The following is a 22253-nucleotide window of genomic DNA, read 5'->3' as shown; positions in this document are numbered from 1 at the left end:
CACAAACTACACAACATAGAACTCATAACCCCAACACAGTCTGAAAACTCTACAGGACCTTGATTATAACAAATATCATAACTGAGTAAAACTTCCTCACCAAACATTTCATTCTTATTCCAAAAAGAAGCAAAATTTCAGAATATTCTTAAACTCATCCATTCAATGACTTAGACAGAAGACTGACTAATGTTTAAAAATGAAAGTAAGCAGTCAAACGACAAAGTGCTGACTCAGGTGACAAAAACTATGAATACCATTGGTGACGAAATAAAACAAATAACCATTAAGCCAAATATAAATCACAGATACCCATAAAAGTCTAACCCTAAACAATATGTAGGAAGAGCTTTAACCTTGTGGATAACTACATACAATATGTAGGAAGAGCTTTGTAGATTACCACTTACAAAATTTACAGCATACCTTGAATCAAATATAATTTCAAACTATGCAAACAAAAATCTCATGATAGTTACAAAAAAGAATCTGTATTTACCTTCTTTGAATCAAAAACCAATGCAAGAAGAAAAAAATTCCTTACAACGATCTTCACCTTTACCAAACAAAATGGCTAAACAAACTAACACCTCTATAACACTGGCTTGCCCCTCACATTTATGAAATGTTAACTAGCTGGACTATAATATATGGATGGCGACCCTAATTCTATTTGTACCGAGTAATGACAGTTACTCAAATATTCAGAGATCATCCTAAAACCTAACATTGACCATACAGGGTCTTATCTACACGATCCACATCAAGAATGCACAAATATCAATAGACAAATATGTATAGACATGAATTGTTTTAGCGTTATGAATCCTATAATATTATCACCTGTAAAGACAGGTTGTTTCAATAAATTTTAAAACAAAGTTTATAAGACTTAAACATTAGAATACTTATCTCAAAAGGAAAGCTATAGTTTTAAGGGCTATAAGGAAGGGTAATACAGCCTATCCCAATGTCAAAGTTTACAGTAAGTGAAAGCATATTCTGACCTCAAAATATGGAAGGTTTTATAAGACCAAAGTTAAAAGTAGTTCTAAAAATAGATAAAAGTACTAAAGAAAAAAACTAATATAAAGGATTTTGTGAACAATTCATGTAAATCTTAACTGTATTGACCTTGCAATTTTAAACAGTCAGAGAATTAGGAAATTTAAGGCAAAAGATATCACGTTTCTCGTACCCTATATCATATTACAATTCACTATCTTAGACTCAGTATACACTTGTATCTTTCAAGCTATGGTTCTGCTCTAACAGACAATCTTTTTGTAAATATTGAAGCTTTTGACTGATAAAGATTTCTGCAATGTAGACAAATTTACAAAAGGTCAAATTCACAACACACATTAAAAGAATCTCATTTATAATATTAACTTGACAAGATAAATTGACAGGAATTGATTTTTACAAGTTGCAATGAATGTTGTGGGGGTGACAATACAAATATTGAGCCAAAGTTCTGACTCCTCTGTTTAAATTTTTTGAGTTAATTGAATTTTACATGACCTCAAGCTGGCACTCTCAAATACAATGTTAATCTCAGCCATGCTTAACATTTTAACAAGAAGACAACTCTGTTTTGAAACAGAGTACCAATAAGACCATTAAAGAGATTACTGGTAGTGTTCATGTAACACCTAGGAAGAAAATTAACAACAGACCATTTCAATTCATTTCCATCCTAATAGCTTTATCCTAAATTTAATTTCTACTGCATAAATGTTGAAACAACAGGCTGTACTTTAGTCATACAGAATTTCATCAACAAGCCTTTACCTTAATTTGAAAGCTTCAGATTCCATCGAAGAAAATAAAAAATCTTTTTTTTTAAGAGAACACATTCAAACCTCTCTTATTATCCACCTGTATTTAGTAATAACATGTTTTAAAAGACAAGAATTAAAATGTCCTTGTCTAGTGCATTAATGTCAAATAAACCTGTATATAAAGACCACCTGTCTTATGTAACTATGGATTAGGTCACTTCAGACAAGTTGTAACTCTTCTCTTTTCTGTCGGTTCCCCACTACTACATATATAATAACATCAGACAAAAATGGAGACAAAATTTGTACACCAAAAGGCTTATTACATAAGGGGCTTAGTGAGTGCTATGATACTAGTAATTCAAGATGACATAACTCATCATAAACATGAGAACTTCTGTTGTATAATAGGCCCTGTTCTACTAAGTCAAGGTGATAGTAGATAAGCTGAACATTAAAGACAAATTAGTTAAACTTTAGGATTAGTAGAAGAGTGGAATATTTGTGAACAAAAGTACTTGAATGAGCCTCAGGTTCAACAAAGAAGATGTCACACATTATAAAGTTTAATTCATGAACACCCAATTCATGGCATATTATTTTATTGTTACCAAGGAAGCTATCAAATGACACTTAAATCAGGAGTCTGGAAATCCGAATATCCCATCACTCATGCCAAGTAACAAATTAGCAAAAGGGAAGATGAAAGGTGGATTTCTATTATTTGAAAGTTTATTTTCATGTAAAACATTCCCATTGAAGCCTATTTTGTTTTTAATTTTAGAGCCCTGAAGTATAAGCTTTTCAAATTTTGGACAATCATCTTCATAGAATTTTAGTTTGGTAAAAGTCAAGGAGACAAAAAAGGTTTAACAAAGTCACAAAATGAATATCTTAATTTTCAATTGATTGACTAATTGATTGATTGATTAATTATGGTTAAACTGCATTTCTGACCAAATGAACAGACCCTGCTTAAATATTAAATTGACAAAAAAAAATAAAGATTGGATGTGGCATAAACCTATCATTAATGTTTTCAAAAGTGTGAAAATTGTTCATTTTGATATGAGAAAATCATTTGTAGATTAATAACTATTGAAATACAATCTGGATCACCAATGTCTGCTTAAAGGAATAATTCAAACCAAACATGCCTCTCTAACAAGTGGTACAAAAGAGTGGAAATAAAAAATCAAATGCAAAAAATTTGAAGTCAAATTTTTGTTAATACTAAGTAGGTCAGAGTGAGAAAATATGATAGTAAGGATTTAGCTATGTCAACATCAGGTTGGGGGAATTCTTTGATTAACAGGTGATAAGAAAAATAAACCACTTAAGGCAGTAATCCTCATCTAAATCATTCACACACTGATAGAATATATCTAATATCAAAATCATTAATTTCACTTATTTTTCACCCATAGTTGCCATGCTTAGTTCACTTATATGGTGATCATTTATAATAGAATTCAGAAAAGATACCTTTTCTCTTGCACATTGCAAGAGGTATACAGAACCACCACATCTAACGAAATGCTTCAAGGACCCTTTAAAAAGTGCTCTTAAAATTTTAGTACACAATCCATACACAAATGTCAAGGAGAGAGTTTATGTAGCTGGAGTTTTAATTTTGTGTACAGTCATAGGTGTAAAGTGGTTCTATTTAGTTCAATAAGAAAAAAATGGAATTTATATAGACCATAAATATGATGGAACAACAAGCATCCTCTGAAAACATTTTTGATCTCTCTTCTGAGGACCAAGCACATATTTTTCATCCCCTAAATATTCTGACCATTCAACAATTAATGGAGTTCAAAATAACTTTTGTTTGAACAAAATTAAATCTGCTTATTTTCCATGATACGATATACATTGTTTACGAAGGACTAACACAGATCTATTTATTATAATACAAACACTAAACACTTGATGAGCCCTTAATATTCCCATAAAATAATCTGCCAATGTTTGTAATAATGTTGTCAGTCAATATATGAACAAATATTTGTGAAATGATTTTTAAAAAGGAATGAGTCATGAGTTATTTCCCTTGAACTAAACTTTTTTGACTTAATTAACTCTCAATTCCATCTGCCTAATATACCAGCAGGTGTATATTTTTTTTTTATTTAAGTAAGATCTCCCTCCCCTTAATATCATCATGAGATGGGTCATCAGTTGTCTCCCCTGATATCCACTTATTGTTATTATGACTATACTACTTATCATTTTGTTGAAACTTCATCTCTTAATATGTCCTTAATTGGCTTCTTTACAACAGACCTTTACAATTATGATTTAAATATAAGACATAAGTAATTTCATAAAAGATCACTATCATTGCCAAATACAGAAAGTAATTATACGAGGATGACCTTCTGCATAAGTGTTTAAAGATCAACACATATAAAAGAGAAGAGCTTCAAAATACTAGAATGACTTAATGTTTTGGGTTTCTGAGCAGGATTTCCTTCTTATTCATTAAGACCTTGCACACACATGTACAATAATTCACTTGGAAGTATAAGCTCCTTACATTAGTTTTCAAATACATGTACCAGTAATGGTTGTATTAAGTGTCAGCTCTTATCTTGACCTCTTGTACAATTCAATGTATCAGATATTAAAGAACACTTTTAATTATTTATTGGCCATTAGCAAGCTCCAAATACTGCCACATACAATTGGAAAACATTCTATGGCTAATAAAATAGTTCTCCAAATCAATAAAAGAACACAAAAATAATGAAAAAGTCCAGGACTTTAGCACACAGAAGGCAGATTTAAAGATCTTAATCCAGCACATTTAAATTTTCCCAGCTCCTTGAATGGGCCAAAGACAATAAGAGGATATGCCCCTTTTAACTATGATAGGAAAAAGATTAACTTGGACATGAGAGGTCTGAAAGTTTGCTGGAAACAACAGGTGCGTTGTCTGAGGCATGATAAAATGTTTCGCTGATAGTGTGTTCATTCCGTAAACTCATGCTGTCGTCTAGAAACTATCTCTTCAAGTTCAAATATTTCAGTTCTTATTTGGACAACATCTTGAAATAATTTTTTCAGTCTTCAAATTTTTACATTAATGGGGAGAAATCAAGATAATTATGATAACAATTTCCATTTCCAATGGAACATTGAAAATCAGTCTTTTCCACAAAAATCAATACAACTATCAAATATACTGTACCCTACATAAAAAATACTTCAATCCAGAATTTTAGGTTAAAGTTAAACTGCATTTAATACATGCACTTGCAAATGACTGCTACTTGAGTGATATGCAAAAGCACTTAAATAGATGAATTAACTTGTATTTATTCCCCTAGATGAACAAAATCTGATCTGACACGCCAAGAACTATCCAGATGAAAATATGTCTTCTTGACATAAGGAAGAAAACAGTACATTACACCATTAGTGTTAAAGACGGACATTTTCTGAAACTTCAAACTTAAGGGAAACATGTGTAGTTAAGATATGTCTGTAACTCTCGTTCATGTGTGTGTGGTGAAAAAGCCTCTATATAATGAGCTGGAAGAGTTAGATCTGGCAACATAATAAACTGCTAAGACCAAACTTTCCAACTAACCATAAAGAGCTAAATGACATCTCATCCCAAAGAAAGATTTCACTCTGGGCAAATACCAATCAACTATTCACAACCTTGTTTAGAAACCATCTCCATAAAACTTTCCATTTGATCAAACAGAACAATACTTTAGCTTTACCAGGCCCTAAGTCTTCTATACAGAGACTTCTGATACTGCAACATATTCAAATGTAACTTCTGGAACAAAACTTGACCATGTTTAAACCATACTGTTGAACTAGGACCTAATTTGAGAAGCACTTCAACTAATCATATAGATCTCCTATGCTGAGAGAAGGAAGACAAATATTAATCAGTTCCCAAGCAAACTTTTTAACCTCACATTCAAAAACAGAAAAGCTAGACTTAACTTTAACATGAAACTGAAAAACAATTAAACAGTTTAATATTTATGAATTTAGTAATAAGCAAAGTTGCGGTAATTTGCCAAAGGTTGCAAAATTAACGAAACAATATTGATAAAAAATCTGTAATGCATTTAGAAAATAATAAAAATCAAAATTAAACATAATTCTCACTGAAAAAAGTTCTATCACTTAAGAAAGGTTAAATGCAAGGAAAATTGAGCAGAGCACCACTTAGATTATACTGAAAAACTAGTCACTTCTGAAGAAAAGGTTAAGAGTTATCTATGAACACCAATATCCAGTAATAAAGATCCATGTTCACATTAAGCAAGAAATTGTCAACGTGTTGAATACCAAGCCATGCCAAAATATCTACTTAATGAATGAATGAAAGCAATGGATTTTGACCACAGGCTAACCATACACAAGCTATCCAAGAAGGCAGTCACAAAATAGGTCCACACCATAAATACATGTAAGTAAAAAGACAAAAATAATCCAATAGAGAATGAATGATCAGCTGATATAATTTAATGTAAACCATATTAGTACAAGGATATGGAAGGTCATTTGACTTAAGACACAGGAAGACTCCTCTCCAAAATACACTAAATCTTATAAAGACCTTATACAAAATCTGACCCAAAAAAAAAGGAGAAAACAAATTAATTACCTTAGATTCTGCTCTTCTCTACCTCCAATTTTACCATCTGACCACCTGAATGCAACTGAAGGGATGCCAGGCATTTTATTAGGTCTTCAAGAGCCCACAAACACTGACTTTGTACTTAGACCCTTACGGGAAGATTCTATTATCTTAACTGAGGGATAACAGGTCAAGACAAAGTCTAACCTAATCTCTTACCACACACACATGACGAGGAATATTCATATCTTAATAATACATTATCAAACATTAAATTAGTTAAAATAATATGCACAGTTATCATATATTCAAACTATACTTTTTCAATGGGAAACTTTCTCCCTACCTATATATTTGAACAATGGGAAGGAAAAAACACAATATTTCTACAATTATGTTTAAAAACCAATGAAAGACTCATTGATAAGAGATAATTTGTAATCATAAAGAAATAAATTAGGAATATGGAAATACTTTAAATTAGGACACTATTACTTTGTCAAGTCTATGTCCTCAACACCATGTGATAAAAAGCACATAATTTATAATGTTTAATTATAGCGATAACCGTTAACATGGTGTTAATTAACTGTATAATGTATCAACAGGGATGATAAAAACTTGTTAAGTTTAATATCTCTATAAATACTTGTAAAGTTAGAGAGTAAGAACATAGGTAACAGCAACAAGGCTGATTGTTTGGGGCACTAAAATCTTTAAAAAAAAAACATGAATTTTGCACATGTTGTATACCCAACTATGAATGCTTTCTTTTCAAAGAAGTTACAAAACAGAGACTTGATATCAGAAAGCAACCAAAAGCACTTACAACATATCTATACCAAGCCACAAAAATTTGAAATCAATCATGCCATAAGAAGTTAAAATAATTGCAATGAAATTCAGAAAGAAATATAAGGAACAGAATGAGAAAAACACAGACAATGATGCCAATATACAACTCATTCAATGAATGCAGATTTAAATATGGTCTCTCAATTTCTGCCTTAAAACCTAACTGATATAATGTATATTTGCTCACATCAACCCTTGAATACATAATTAAACAATTATAGTGAAGTACATTTACAAAATGCACAAACTTGGTAGCTCACATTTCCTAATAAACTTTCAGGAAATTGTAATCTGAAGAATTTATGATATAGGGAAATGTTTTCTTCCTTGAGAAATTGATATCAAGGTTAAGGGCTATCGATTATAAAGTTGAAATGAATTTTTGTTTTTGAAAAATTTCACAATACAAAAAAGTAAGAAATTTACCATGTTAATATAAAAGATCACACATATCCCTGCTGGTATTTAGGGACTTCACAATATGAAAATAATACAGGATTGGTTTCATAAAAAATCCACTTAAGCATTTTCTAGATCACTAGATTGTCCTTCAATTTTAAATTTCCTCAAAGGATGGTTTCTGATGTTTCAAGATGTTTGATAAAGTCTACAACAGTGTGTGGAACCCATCTGTTCTAAGTGTGTTAACCAACAAATGTTCATAAAGATTTCATCATACTTAAGAAAAATATGTTTTTAAATATCACTAGTCTGTTTTACATTTATAACTCACTGCAATTTGAATAAAACATTAAAAGAAGCTGCTAGGAGCCTGAACTGCTAAGCTGGTTATAATGAAAACGTAAGTAGAAAAAAGCCATCAAGAACATGACATTTTTTTCAGACTCATATTGACCACTTTGAGCATCAAAAGCTGACTAATGAGCCACCACCAAAGCACTAACCATGGATTGTTTGATGAAGTCATTAATATTGTAAATCTTGTTCATTGAACAGAACAAAAGTAAATCATTTGTAGAGGCCCTACCTTACTTCATTCCTGTCATTACTTATTATTAAACCGTGAATTTTTTCATTATTTTTGCAGTAATACCTGTAATATGAAAATAAAACTATCAAGATTATATTTTTTCAAAGAACATTATACCATAATTTGGGGAAAGATTGCAAATTTAAAACTGCACGAAAGTAGATTGATCACAGAAACCACGAACATTTCCAGGTTTACAGTATTTGCAAAGACATTTGTCAAAATGAGTTAGTCAATAGCCTTACAATGCCAAATTTGCGTGGCTGCTGGCCATTGCTGAACCAATCTAGTGATATAAAAATTGGAGAGTTTGAACAGGGCATTCAAGTAAACAAAGTTTCATAACATTGGCATTTATATTTTCAGAGGAGTTGGTCTTTTAAAATTGGCCAATCAGAAGCTCAGATGACTTCTGTATATCATTTTCTCAAAAAAAAAATAGTTTCACATGTAGTTAATTTGTAGCTTTCCCATACATTAATTCTGCCAGGTGTGGTTCAAGTCAGTCAAAGGGTTGTCATGTACTTAAGCAAAATGTTAAAACGTTTATGGATTACAATGCAAAGTAATGGCTTAGATTAAAGCTCACTTGGACCTTTGGTAAACCAAAAAATGTCAATCAGTGTTAAATATTGCAGCTTTTCTAGCCAAGCAAACATTAGAGATCCCAGTCATTGAGGGTTAGAATTACTTCAGTAATTAAAGAACCGTAGTGAGCACGCTCACATACCCCACACGTTCCCATGTTGGATACTCAAGTAAATTTGTTTGTAAGAGAAATATATGCAGAAGGACACCAATAAAAAGAGGAATAAGAATGTTTTATAGGCTTTAACTTCTTACTAAATTCTATTACTCAGAGTGGTATTGTCAAACCAAAGACTGGGATTTCCTTGAGTTTTAGTTAATCCAAAATAAATATCATTGTAGCAGAATAAAACATACACTTCACCTGAAACTTATCATGGTGAACTTATATACCAAAAATCATGTCATAATCTGCAAGCATTTAGAAAAAAAAACGGTTATTTTAGCAAAGTAAAAGGCCTGTAATTTCGGTAAAAATCATCAGAGCGGAACCAACTACAAACTTGTTCTGTAACTTATCATGGTTAATTTCTATACTAAATATCATGTCAATATCTACAAATGTTTAGAAAAAAAGTCCAGAAAACTGTTATTTCTGTAAATTTTGCTAAGTTCAAGGCCTGTAATTCAAGTAAAAATCATCAGAGTGAACTTATATACCAAAAATCATGTCAATATCTGCAAGAGTTAATAAAACAAGTCCAGAAAAAGTTTTTTTCTGTGAATTTTGTGAGTTCAAGGCCCGTAAAAATCATTAGATTGGAATGAAACGTTTACTTGACCTGTAACTTATCATGGTGAACATATATACCAAAAATCATGTCAATATCTGCAAGCATTTAGAAAAAAAAGTCCAGAAAACTGTTATTTCTGTAAATTTTGCTAAGTTCAAGGCCTGTAATTCAAGTAAAAATCATCAGAGTGGAACGAAAAATAAAACTGACCTGTAACTAATCATGGTAAATTTATATACCAAAAATCATGTCAATATCTGCAAGCATTTAGAAAAAAAAGTCAGGAAAACTGTTATTTCTGAGAATTTTGCAAAGTTCAAGGCCTGTAATTTCGATAAAAATCAATTGAGCAAAACAAAAATTAAACTTGACCTGTAACTTATCATGGTGAACTTATATACCAAAAATCATGTCAATATCTGCAAGAGTTAATAAAACAAGTCCAGAAAAAGTTTTTTTCTGTGAATTTTGTGAGTTCAAGGCCCGTAAAAATCATTAGATTGGAATGAAACGTTTACTTGACCTGTAACTTATCATGGTGAACATATATACCAAAAATCATGTCAATATCTACAAGCATTTAGAAAAAAAAGTCTGGAAAACTGTTATTTCTGTAAATTTTGCAAAGTTCAAGGCCCATAATTTCGGTACAAATCATCAGAGCAGAACAAAAGTTAAACTTGACCTGTAACTTATTATGGTGAACTTATATATACCAAAAATCATGTCAATATCTGCAAGCGTTTAGAAAAAAAGTCTAGAAAACTGAAGTTGGACTAATGGACGTACTGACGGTCAAAAACATAATATCCTGCACAACTTTGTTGCTTGGGGTATAATTACTGATATATTGACAGAAATTATTTCAACAGGAAATGAACCATCCTTAGTATTGCCAATATTAAAATGTTTGAAGCAGTTAATGCTGTCAATGATGAGTAATTTAAAAGCTGTTGAACTATGAAAATTAGCTACAAACAATCACAAGGTATTTAGGTTTAATGCTACATAATTTAAGGATGGATGGCTGTTGACTGATGACAGAAAAACAAATTAAAGAGTAAGCACAAGTTCACTTGGAACAGGCCAGGTAAAAACTATCAGCAATTCTCAACTAAAAATACCGTGAGCAAGCTTACAAAGAGAATACCCCAGACTTCAAATGATTGAGTTGAATTTATAGGTCTCACTAACCACTTCTAACGTGTCCATTACTTTACAAGTTAAAAAAATAATTTTCAAAGTTTCACTGTGAATTCCCAGGACAAATGATAGCTTAAAGTCGCATACCACTGGAAAATAAGGCTTTCAAAATCATTATGCTAATGGTACAATAATAGTAGAAATTTTTCTTAAAATTTACTTGCATAAATAATACTGAAAATCCACATTTTTACCTTTTCTGCTAACTGACAGCATGGAGGTAAATTACTCACACATGTTAATAATATTCATATTCTTATATACCCCCAAACTTTCTTTGAGGCCGGTATAATAAGATATTGTAAGTAATATGAAATAACATGTAAAACCCTAAGGCAAATTACAGACAGGACAGACAGGATGATTTCTAAACATCCCCAAGACTTCCAGTGTTGCTCCTTCACAGATCTGTCTGTAATTTATATAATTATATATGAATTTATCCATACATATCCTTAGCATAGTTATGCAATTAAACATTGTATTTACAAAGGTTTATTTTTTCTATCAATACTGAACATGTCTCATTTACAAATCAAAATAAATATAAAAAAACAATAGATCAAGAAAACTGTTTGACACTTCTTATATCTTTATAAAGTGCATAGTACATTTATATCCACATGTTCCCACAACTAGTATTCATTAAAAAAAAATGAATGACATTTTTTTTGTACATTTGATGACATTACAAGTAAATAATAGTATCTTTTTGTTTATCTTGACCAAATTTAGTATATAAATTAAGTACAAAAATAGATAAATTGAAAGCCAAGGTTCATCAATATGTCCTTTGGACGGCTGAGGCCATGTAGACAAATTGATAAAATACTATCATGTCTAATCCAGTATTGTACAAAGTTCCAACAGATTAGAACAGATTTGTTCCAGTTATCTAAACCATGTTTTTCGTTGTTTAATGTCGAAAAGATTATCAAGGGGTATATAATAGCCTTATCTGTAAAGATAGATAGTGACTGTCTGATGAACTACTAACAACAGAGCTGGCTTCATTAAACACCAAGAGCCATAACACAACACAGTGAGGAAGATTAATAAGTTATGACACTATCTAGGATTTTTGACAATTAAGAGTATATATAGCAAAATTTTGCAAAACAGGTCAACCAGAATTTCAAATTGTATCTTAGTATGAGAATAAAATTAACTTTTGTGTCAGCATTAATTAATAATGATCATCATTATCTATTAACAGAGGTTTTACATTTTTTATTTACATTATATTCACCTCAACAGAAGAATTTTTAAAACATTTTCTCCCTTTTTTACCAGCCAGAAAAATTTCACCTTTATTATGTATCATTCTCTTTCAAATATTTAGATTTTATTCATATCTTGTTGTTGATGTCAAGCTGAATTACAGTTTTTTATCTGTTTGATAAGACACTGACTTGTGCATAAAAAATGTAATATACAGATGTAATACACAGCTTTTGTACTGCTAACACTTTTCCACAGTATCTATATGGCAGGTAATACACAGCTTTTGTACTGGTGACACTTTTCCCCAGTACCTATTTGGCAGGTAATACACAGCTTTTGTACTGGTGACACCTTTCCCCAGTATCTATTTTGCAGGTAATACATAGCTTTTGTACTGGTAACACTTTTCCCCAGTATCTATTTGGTAGGTAATACACAGCTTTTGTACTGGTGACACTTTTCCACAGTATCTATTTGGCAGGTAATACACAGCTTTTGTACTGGTAACACCTTTCAGCAGTACCTATTTGGCAGGTAATACATAGCTTTTGTACTGGTAACACTTTTCCCCAGTATCTATTTGGCAGGTAATACACAGCTTTTGTACTGGTAACACTTTTCCCCAGTAACTATTTGGCAGGTAATACATAGCTTCTGTACTGATGACACTTTTCCTCAGAATCTATTAGGCCGAATAATTTTATTTTTGATTAGAAGCTCCAACTTGTTGAGCCATACTTTAAGTTATCATTTATTTTCAGTTCTATCTGGCTGGACATATTGAATGAAGTTTGAATTGAATTGGTCAATCCTTTTGACTTTTGAGGGGGGAGTGTGGCAAGATGGCCTAAGGGCTTTATAGTAGATTTAAATCTGTTAAACAGTTAACAAATTAGGTTAAATGATTAATTCTTCATATGCCTGATACTCTGAGATGCGTAGTATTTTTTGTCAGGTGTATCATACTCTCCCTCAATACTATTTTGCTCTATTCCAAACCCAAAGCAATGTACTTTGTATAATGTATAGCTAACATATCAATCATATCATTAGTATTTTTTCCAATTACCAAGATTTTGATAGAGACACCAGAGCAATACATATAATGAATACTTATCAAAATGGTATAAAAACACAAAACAAGAAGTTATGACAGATACCAACATTAAAATAATCAGAGAAAGAGTCATTCATTTCTGATGTAAACCATTACTTTACACATAACATGATGTTCTTTGTATGGCCTTTACTAACAGTTTTAGTTATGATCTAAAACTTGGTTAAACCACTATACAATGATGACAAAAGTAATACACCCTGTTCCAAAGTAGAAGGGGCTGGACATGGGAGATGAGGATGAGATCAATGCATGTACAAACCTACTATATTTTTTTTTACATTTTTCCGAAGTCATTTTGTACATACTATATTTCATTATTTCATGTTCTAATTTTATTGTATTGACTTATGTTAGGTTGTTTTGTAAAACTTTGGACACTCATATATACAACAGCCCCTCAAAAAGACTAAGCTAACAATATCACCAAATACTTCTTGTTGAAAGCTGGATAGTGTACTGTTTTCTTATTTATTTGTGTAAGACTGCATAGGAGGTTTTCCCAAGTTCTTTACTTTTCTTCCAAAATATAAACACAATTGTTCGACATGGAAGGGATAAACAATCATATTGGAGATTTTACATTTAAGTAGCAGTCTTATCTTTATAAATATAGGACAAGAAATGATTCCTTACGAACATACAAATTTAACTCTTATTTTCTAATTTTGAAACAGTTACAGACCACATGAACATTTTAGTTTCTCAATCAGTTGTTGCACATAGATAAAAACTTATATACTAGTAGATTTTACATGAAATTCGCACTTTGCTAGAGTTATCTTCTTGATTTAGTTAATTTAAGAAAGAGATGAACATACACTTTTCTCTTTAGTACAGATCTGTATACAAAACAAACTTTAGTTATGTAAATATATGATGTTAAAATGACCTATTTTGTGGGTTTTTCTGCACAATGAATCACCTCTACCATTGGCAGTAGAACTTTTAAATAGCATAATGAATACATCCCTTTAATTTTAAATACATATTTGAATACGCATTTAGAAATATACAGTGCACCAATGCTGTTTTGTTTATGAACACTGAACAAAGACAACACTGAAGAGATAAATGAAAAACAAAGCTTCAGAATATAGTAGGTGGGAAACACAACTGTATCTCATACAGGTAGTTATATGGTATTTTACATTTGGGTATACAGGAATGTATTGGGAATCCGTTTGCCAGCTACAGGTTCTTTTCCTGTCTCAAATACCCCCAGTTAGTAAGTTACAAATTAAACTTGTACTTGGAATTCTATATTCCTAGTTCTACTAAGATATAGTCACAAAAAAGAAAACCTTTGAGTGTAAAATTCTGTATACAAAATGTTTAAATCCATAAACTGTTAATAAAGTACTACAATGGTGAGCAATTTTCCTTTATGTACACAACTGACAACCAAGCATCAAATATTACCCACAATTTTTAACCCCATGAAACTTTTTTTTTTTTTATCAAAACCAAGTTAACTTCAGTCTCATCAAATAGTAATTAACATGTTTATTTCCAACACAAGACTGAATGAGTAAAGATTTGTCAAGACTCACAAAATGGAAAGCAAAAGTTATAAGTGAGCACAGAATGTTGCTCTACTATAAAGTGTATAGAGTCCTATATTCTTGGATGAACAGAAATTCTGATTTTTACATTTCAGTGAATCTTTGTTTGAGGAATGAAGGTTTCTGAATAATACAACATACATATACTATTATAATAAGGTTAAACATCAGAAATAAATCATTGTTTTACTAAAATCTGGCACTTTGACTTTTAAAAATCAGATAAATAAAATTTAAATGTCCAGTTTGGGATGAACTATGTTAAAGTAAACTGTTTTCATTTCCACTTTGAAACAGTGTGTCAACTCAGTGTGCAGACAGAAAAAAAGTTTTGCCCACGTTATAAAGCCATTTGACGAGTAATTAGTACAACCTAATAAGGACATATTTAACACTACCAATATAGCTGTAATGGCAAGATAAACTATGTATCTTTACAATAAAACATACAAAGAGATACAACAGCCAAAACAAATATACCAAATTATATATAAGACTAAAAATAAGACTTATAGGTTTCATAATGAGTGAATGTTGAATATTGCAAAATATCAACTCAATTATTAAATTTTAACATCATAATAAAACAAGCTTTCCAAAAGTAGATAAAATGACCAAATTATAGAAAACCATAAAATCATAAAACCCTAAATTACTACCGGTAATAACTCTTTCACTATTTTACCTTACAGACAGAATAAGCCACATATATCACACAATTTACAGGTTATGTAACTATCAACCATAATAGCCATAACTAGTATAATCAACAAAAAATCTTTTACTATGATTTAACTGCATAGGTAGTATCGTAAACCGTTTGTGCAAATATATGTATAAACAAAATTAAATGGACGTAAACTAAATTAAAACATGGACAATGTAAGAACTGGAAAATTATCGTATTAGTTGTTTCCCTTGTAAATTCTGAATTTTTTTGTTAGTATTGTCATGACAATGTTATAGTAAAGCATGTTTTTTGTTTCAGAAAGAAAAAGTACAAAATCTCTTATTTAAAAATGTAATATTGAAGGAAATATTTTTAAATGCAATTAACCAAAATACATCTTAAAGGGAGATAATTTATGGTTAAATAATATTTCATGGGGATCTTACCTGAAAATCAGTTCCATTGGATTCTAAATTACAATTACTTACTGTTTGAGCCAGCTGACTGTAGGTGAGATTGTCCCAATGTTTTCTTTCAGGTGAGTTCTCACATGAGACACCATGTTGTGGTTCTATCCAGCACTCAGTAACTATCTGAAGATCTCCATCTGCTTCTGTTGTTTCTACCTCATCCATATCTTCAGACATTGAACTGCATGAAAAAAAGGTAATACTGCTTAAACAATTGAAATAGGAGTTTTATGCATGCAGACTAGGCAAAAGTCACCATTAAATAAAAAGTTGGCTATATTGAGAGAGATTATATAGACATATTGAAATCTTTAACAAAATGTTTCCATAACAAATTTGGAGGCGGTCAGCAAATCTGCAAATTCGGAACTCCACAAACTACTGAAATTTTTATAAACAACAAATTAGTACCTAAGAATAAAAGTGCAGTCACAGTAAAAACTGATTAAAAAATCATTTATTGAAATGTCAAATTAACAGAAGTTTAATGGAATTAATCCTGCAGTAGGTTGTTTCGTATTGACATTGACTGGTGGTAAACTATCACTGAGTTATAAATCCAAACCTGTCTAAAGTAGTTTTGACATGTGGCGGAAACATGACATACTGCACTACACAGAGACCATCATGACCACATTCTGTTGTCTCCTAAAAATCGAAACAAAAATTATACATTTTTTTTTTATCTATAGGAGAGTTCTTCGTGATGTCATCATTTACCTGTGATTTGGTTTTGGTTGGCAAAAAATCCATTGAGTGGCATAGAGTATCAACTTTAAATCATCATAACGTTTTCATTTTTTTAGATAACTGAAAAATTCTTTGGTTCCATACACTGCCAATAAAACTCTTTTTATCTATGGAATTTTTAAATAAATATACAGTAATTAGAATATATGAGCATAAAATTTTAAAAATAATTTTATATGAAAATTAAAGGTTCACATATAAATATCATTTCAAATTTATTGTTCAAGTAAAAGAGTTATAAATTCCCATATAAAATATGAATTATTTTTTCTAGATGAAAGATTTTACGGTACTAAAGTTGGATATAAAATAACAAAGTTATAAAGTTTTGAAAATTGGGATTCTAATCATGAAGTTGTCAATTGTTTATTTAGTTGTTTATTTGCCAACCAATTGACACTTAATGATATGCAAATTAGTGAATATGACATCACTAATGAGATTGGCGAACTCTCCTATAGTCGTCTTAATACTTAAGTCACATGTCTTGAGGTTACAGACCACCAATTCAACCAATGAGCATTTGGAACGTACGCAAAAATAGTCCTACGCAGAAATTACCCCTGTTCCTCATAGTGCTGTGAAAAAAGTTCTCATCTTATTTAAAAAATGTAAACTGTTTCTGAAAGGAAAAACATTTCTGTACATTTTATAGGCGCATTTTGCTTCTTGTGATGTGAAGCCTAATCTCCATAATGATTTTTAAATATACCCCTATCTTGTGAAAACACTGGGATTTCCCATGCTATTTATAGACCCTTCACTTCCGGTGACCAGTACTGCACTGCAAGTCTGCTAACCCCACATGCCATTCTGAGGATTGTGAGCTGACATATGTAGAATCATGCTGATATATAGTCCTCTGCAGGTTAAAGTTAAGGTAAAGTCCAGAGAAGCCATTGAATATTGTGAAATTAGCATAGAAGCCTATGGGAAGTGGAATTAGTGGTTTTTAGCCTTAAGCTGAAGCCATGGCAAAATGAAAAGTTTCTTGAAATAGCTTTAAACTACTTGAAGATCTTGTTAACTTTGCCATGAGAGGAATACACTACAAAAATCCTTCAAAATATGCATTTTTTTAAGTTATAGGTCCAAATTATGGAAAATTGGTCTTTTTGGCTGATTTTTATGTCCTATCTTGTAAAAAGTGTAAAACATTTAGTAAAAATATCAAGTATTAAACTTTGAGGGCTATATTTACCTCAATATGGTGGTAATAAGCACTTGAAATCAAGTTTTGTGTAGATTTGAGCAAAAATTAGGTTAGAAATGAGGAAAAACTCACTTTCATTACTGCAGTTAAGGCCATATAAGCATTCCCCTATGGCAACATGGAAAATCCATTATTGAGCACTTTTTTTGCTTTAGGTGCCCTTTACTGGTCATGTTTTAATGTGAAAACACTGTATTTACAAATTTAAAGCCAAATATATCACCTTTTGTGAAAATTTAAAGATTTAGGATTTTTGACATGTGATCAAGAAAAAGGGGGAGGCATGTCAGAAATAAATTTTTAAAAATAGACCAATTTCTCAGAAAATGATTACTTTTAAAACTATCTCTTTATTAATATTGTTAAAAAACAAGTTGTGATTGATTTTTTTTAATTGAAAAGTCAGAAAATGTTTTTTGCAAATATTTAATGCATTTAAGTATGGTAGAATATTGTCACTTTTTTGCTCACGCAACTTGGTTACCCTATATTTAAAAATCAAATATTTAAAAAAGTGCTTGTCACATTTCACTGAAACTTTGCAAATGCATTCAGTATGTGTGTAGGAAGATACTTGTATAGTTATTTATTTTTTCTAAGACAAAAAGTGACCCTTTAGGTTACAGACCACCAATTCAACCAATAAGCATTTGGAACGTACGCAAAAATAGTCCTACACAGAAATTACCCCTGTTCCTCATAGTGCTGTGAAAAAAGTTCTCATCTTATTTAAAAAATGTAAACTGTTTCTGAAAGGAAAAACATTTCTGTTCATTTTATAGGTGCATTTTGCTTCTTGTGATGTGAAGCCTAATCTCCATAATGATTTTTAAATATACCCCTATCTTGTGAAAACACTGGGATTTTCCATGCTATTTATAGACCCTTCACTTCCGGTGACCAGTACTGCACTGCAAGTCTTCTAACCCCACATGCCATTCTGAGGATTGTGAGCTGACATATGTAGAATCATGCTGATATATAGTCCTCTGCAGGTTAAAGTTAAGGTAAAGTCCAGAGAAGCCATTGAATATTGTGAAATTAGCATAGAAGCCTATGGGAAGTGGAATTAGTGGTTTTTAGCCTTGATGACATTCCTATCTTCTTTGAAGAAAAAATGTGTTGCTCAATCATTTAAGGAAGAACTAATATCATAACCTTTTAAATACATTCCTTAATCATTCAATACATTCTTAACATAAGACTTACTCTCATTTTAACTTCTAAAGCCATGTTTACAATACCGGAGTTACTGGAGGCAAAGTGAAAGCCTTCCTGCAGTCTTATCCTGCAGATAAAATTAAATGGTCATAAGTTCATTTTATAGTAAACTACTGCAAACCACGAAATTTTTGTAGGAAGACCTGTAACTGAAGACTAAACTGCTGTGAATTTTTTCTTTGATGGTCAGTTTAATATGATTTTAGGAATGACTGTAAGAAGAGACTGACACTAGAAATCTAAAAAAAAGTTGATGTGAAAATTTCCCAGTTTACAGTATTATTTACCATTGTTATTTTCAAGTACAGTAGTACTAACCATGCCAACTTTTAAATCAGCTATAAATGTATAATTTTCTTTTTAAAAATACCTAGAAAACTTTTTTTTTCTTTTTTCTAAGGTCTACATTACTTATAAGTATGTGTCCATATTAAAATCAAGGAGATGGTGATACAGCCAAAATGTTTTGTGAACTTTATTGATAACATACATTCCACAAACACTCTACACACAATTAATAGAGTAACTTTTTGGCCTTTATTCCTCAACAATTCCAGCAAAAACCTGCAAAATCAATCCAAATATTTTTTTCTGTGGGATATGGTACCTTGTGGAACAATTTCAATCCATTTCCTTTCACTCTAGTTATTGTCAAGAAATCAGAAAAAAATACTTGTTTCTAGAAACTTTGTGGCCCTTAATTTCTGTAAAGTTCAAGTATTTACCCTAAAATCAATTCAACTCTGACCATTGTGTATTAATATCATAGACATTCTTAAGCTTTTACTGGAGTTATATAGTTAGATCTTATTACATGCTTATTTTAGGCCCTTTTTGGCCCTAATTAAAAAAAAAATGGTTTGGGCCTTAACCATCAAATTTGAAACCAACCTTCCATTTGTGGTTTAGACCCTTGTTAATAAATTTTTTAAAGATCAACCAACTAATAATCAAGTTATCATACACAAATTAGGTGCCTATGGACAATGATGATGACATCAAAATACTGATATATAATGCAAATATTTTGCAATCGTATAAAAATTAAGAGAAAATTTTGCAGTGTATATCAACCGATTTTCAAATGACTAAACCTTATTTAAAAAAATAAATGTATGGCAGCTATTCCCAGTGTACATTAACTGTATAATATCACATTAAGGGTAATTTTGTAAAAGTGCTTTAATAGTGTTCTAGAATTTTTGAAAGTTTGAAGTTTCAATTCGAAAACTCCAATTGAAATAAAATTGCCCTAAATAAAAGCCTGCTTTCCAAGCTTTACAAATCTTTTCAGAAAAATAAAGTTCCAAAGGAACAGGAGGCTCCCAGGAGCCTGAATTGCTCACCTGGTTAAAGTTTTTCTTTCAAGGGCAATAAATTTAACAAGGAGTTGTCCAACAATTTTGACTCAAGAAGAATTTGATAGGACTATCATAAGGATCATTGCAGCAATTGAAAGTTTCTTTCTATCTAACATAGTTTTCAAGATATTGGCTGAAAACTGTCAAATCTTTCAAGGGCAATAACTCTTACAAGGAGTCGCCTGACAAATTTAATCCCTGAAGACTTTTGAAGGCCTTATAATAAAGGTCATTTCAGCCATTTAAATAATTTTGCTAAACTTAACGGTTTTGGAGATATACGCAAAAAACTACTGTCTGACCCCTTTGTTCTATTTTTAGTAATGGTGGCCATGTTTTTTAATGGATCAAAAACCCCCACATCAGTTCTATGTAGGAAACCCCAAGGAATATTGATACCAAGTTTGGTCAAGTAGTGTCAGAGGAGAAGATCTTTGAAAGAAATAACATTGAAAATAGCAAATAAATGTCGAAAAGGGCCATAACTCCAACTTTTCATAACAGACTAAAATGAAAATTTGACCACAGATAGATCTCATCATGCTGAACACTTTTACGCCTGTCAAAATTTGGCTAACCCTAACGGTTTTGGAGATATATGAGAGAAACTACTGTCTGACCCCTATGTTCTATTTTTAGTAACTGTGGCCATGTTTTTCAATAGATCAAAAATCCCCATATCAGTTATATGTAGGATACCCCAAGGAACATTCATACTAAGTTTGGTTCCAATTGGTCAAGTAGTGTCAGAGGAGAAGATTTTTGAAAGAAATAACATTGAAAATAGCAAAAAAACGTCGAAAAGGGCAATAACTCCAACACTGCTTAACAGATTAAAATGAAAATTTGACCACAGATAGATGTCATCATGCTGAACACTTTAACCCCCATGTCATAATTCGGCTAAACTTAATGGTTTTGGAGGTAAATGCTAAAAACTACTGTCTGACCCCTATGTTCTAATTTTAGGTACGACGGCCAGGTTTTTCAACGGATCAAAACTCCCCACAATATTTCTATGCAAGATACCCCAAGGAACATTCATATCAAGTTTGGTTCCAATTGGTCAAGTAGTGTCAGAGGAGAAGAATTTTGAAAAATTGTTAATGACGACGTCAGACGACAATGATGACGGACGCAATGTGATGGCAATAGCTCACATGGCCTAAGGCCAGGTGAGCTAAAATTGGAACATACTAAAGAACTTTTTCACACTTTGAATTGCACTTGTCCTATGTAACGGGAGTGGAAACTTAGAACACAATGAAAATGGGCCAAAATAGTGGCACATTAAAGTATATCATGAAACTCTATTCACTTATGGCTAGAAGTCAAAGGTCATTGTGACACTTTAAGAAAGATTCAAACAATGTTATATTTTAAAACACCCATATAATACACAAGCTTCAGTGCACATACTTAGATAATGTTGATAGGATTCTACCAATGGCCTGCATACTAATATCAACCTTTCCACTCTTCACAGACCAGATCCAACGTTGATGGTGTAAGTACCGAGACAAGGTGTTAAAGGCATTAGCTTTAGTTGTAGCCTTCGTTGCCATTTGTTGATCTGTTGTCATGTGACTTCTGACATACTTGGATGGATCTTCTAATTCTGTCATATCTGAAGGCTTTCTTTCATATCTGAATAATTATGTATTATAGATGAACACATTAATTTTTAAGAGCATTTAGATTTTATTGAGTAAGAAAAGGTTTTTACTCTCCTATATATAGATTGTATATGATATAATTGATAAGGAATCACTGATTTATACATTTGTCTCCTTATAATCTGTATCATATTACACCCACCTGAGTTGTTCCATTGGGTATTAAAAAGCCCTTTTTTAATATTCATCCATGTTGTCATACTTCATTTCAGACTACTG

General features: G+C 31.3%; 1 protein-coding gene and 1 long non-coding RNA gene across 4 annotated transcripts in view; one reads left to right on the top strand and one right to left on the bottom strand.

Annotated features, from left to right (window-relative positions):
* Positions 1 to 22253, bottom strand: part of LOC148629811 (KICSTOR complex protein SZT2-like) — an 84895-nt gene that overhangs the window by 43285 nt on the left and 19357 nt on the right. For both annotated transcript variants that reach the window (XM_088557570.1, XM_088557579.1), the window contains exons 17-20: positions 21778 to 22005; positions 18986 to 19064; positions 16379 to 16461; positions 15832 to 15994 (exon numbers count right to left, since the gene is read on the bottom strand). In XM_088557570.1, coding sequence (XP_088413696.1) covers positions 15832 to 15994; positions 16379 to 16461; positions 18986 to 19064; positions 21778 to 22005 — 553 coding nt within the window. The remainder of the gene's footprint in view (positions 1 to 15831; positions 15995 to 16378; positions 16462 to 18985; positions 19065 to 21777; positions 22006 to 22253) is intronic.
* On the top strand, positions 6048 to 22240 carry LOC148629813 (uncharacterized). Of its 2 annotated transcripts, none has more exons than XR_015917782.1 (3): positions 6048 to 6225; positions 15882 to 16009; positions 21328 to 22240. It is a non-coding gene; the product is annotated as an uncharacterized LOC148629813 (long non-coding RNA). The 2 variants fall into 2 exon arrangements; XR_015917783.1 differs by lacking the exon at positions 6048 to 6225 and adding an exon at positions 11741 to 11809.

The sequence above is a fragment of the Perna viridis genome, chromosome 1 (genome assembly GCF_037379345.1).
Source record: "Perna viridis isolate PV_CMFRI_1.1 ecotype Kerala chromosome 1, ASM3737934v1, whole genome shotgun sequence".
NCBI lineage: Eukaryota > Metazoa > Mollusca > Bivalvia > Mytilida > Mytilidae > Perna > Perna viridis.
This window is presented reverse-complemented; position numbering and strand designations above follow the sequence as displayed.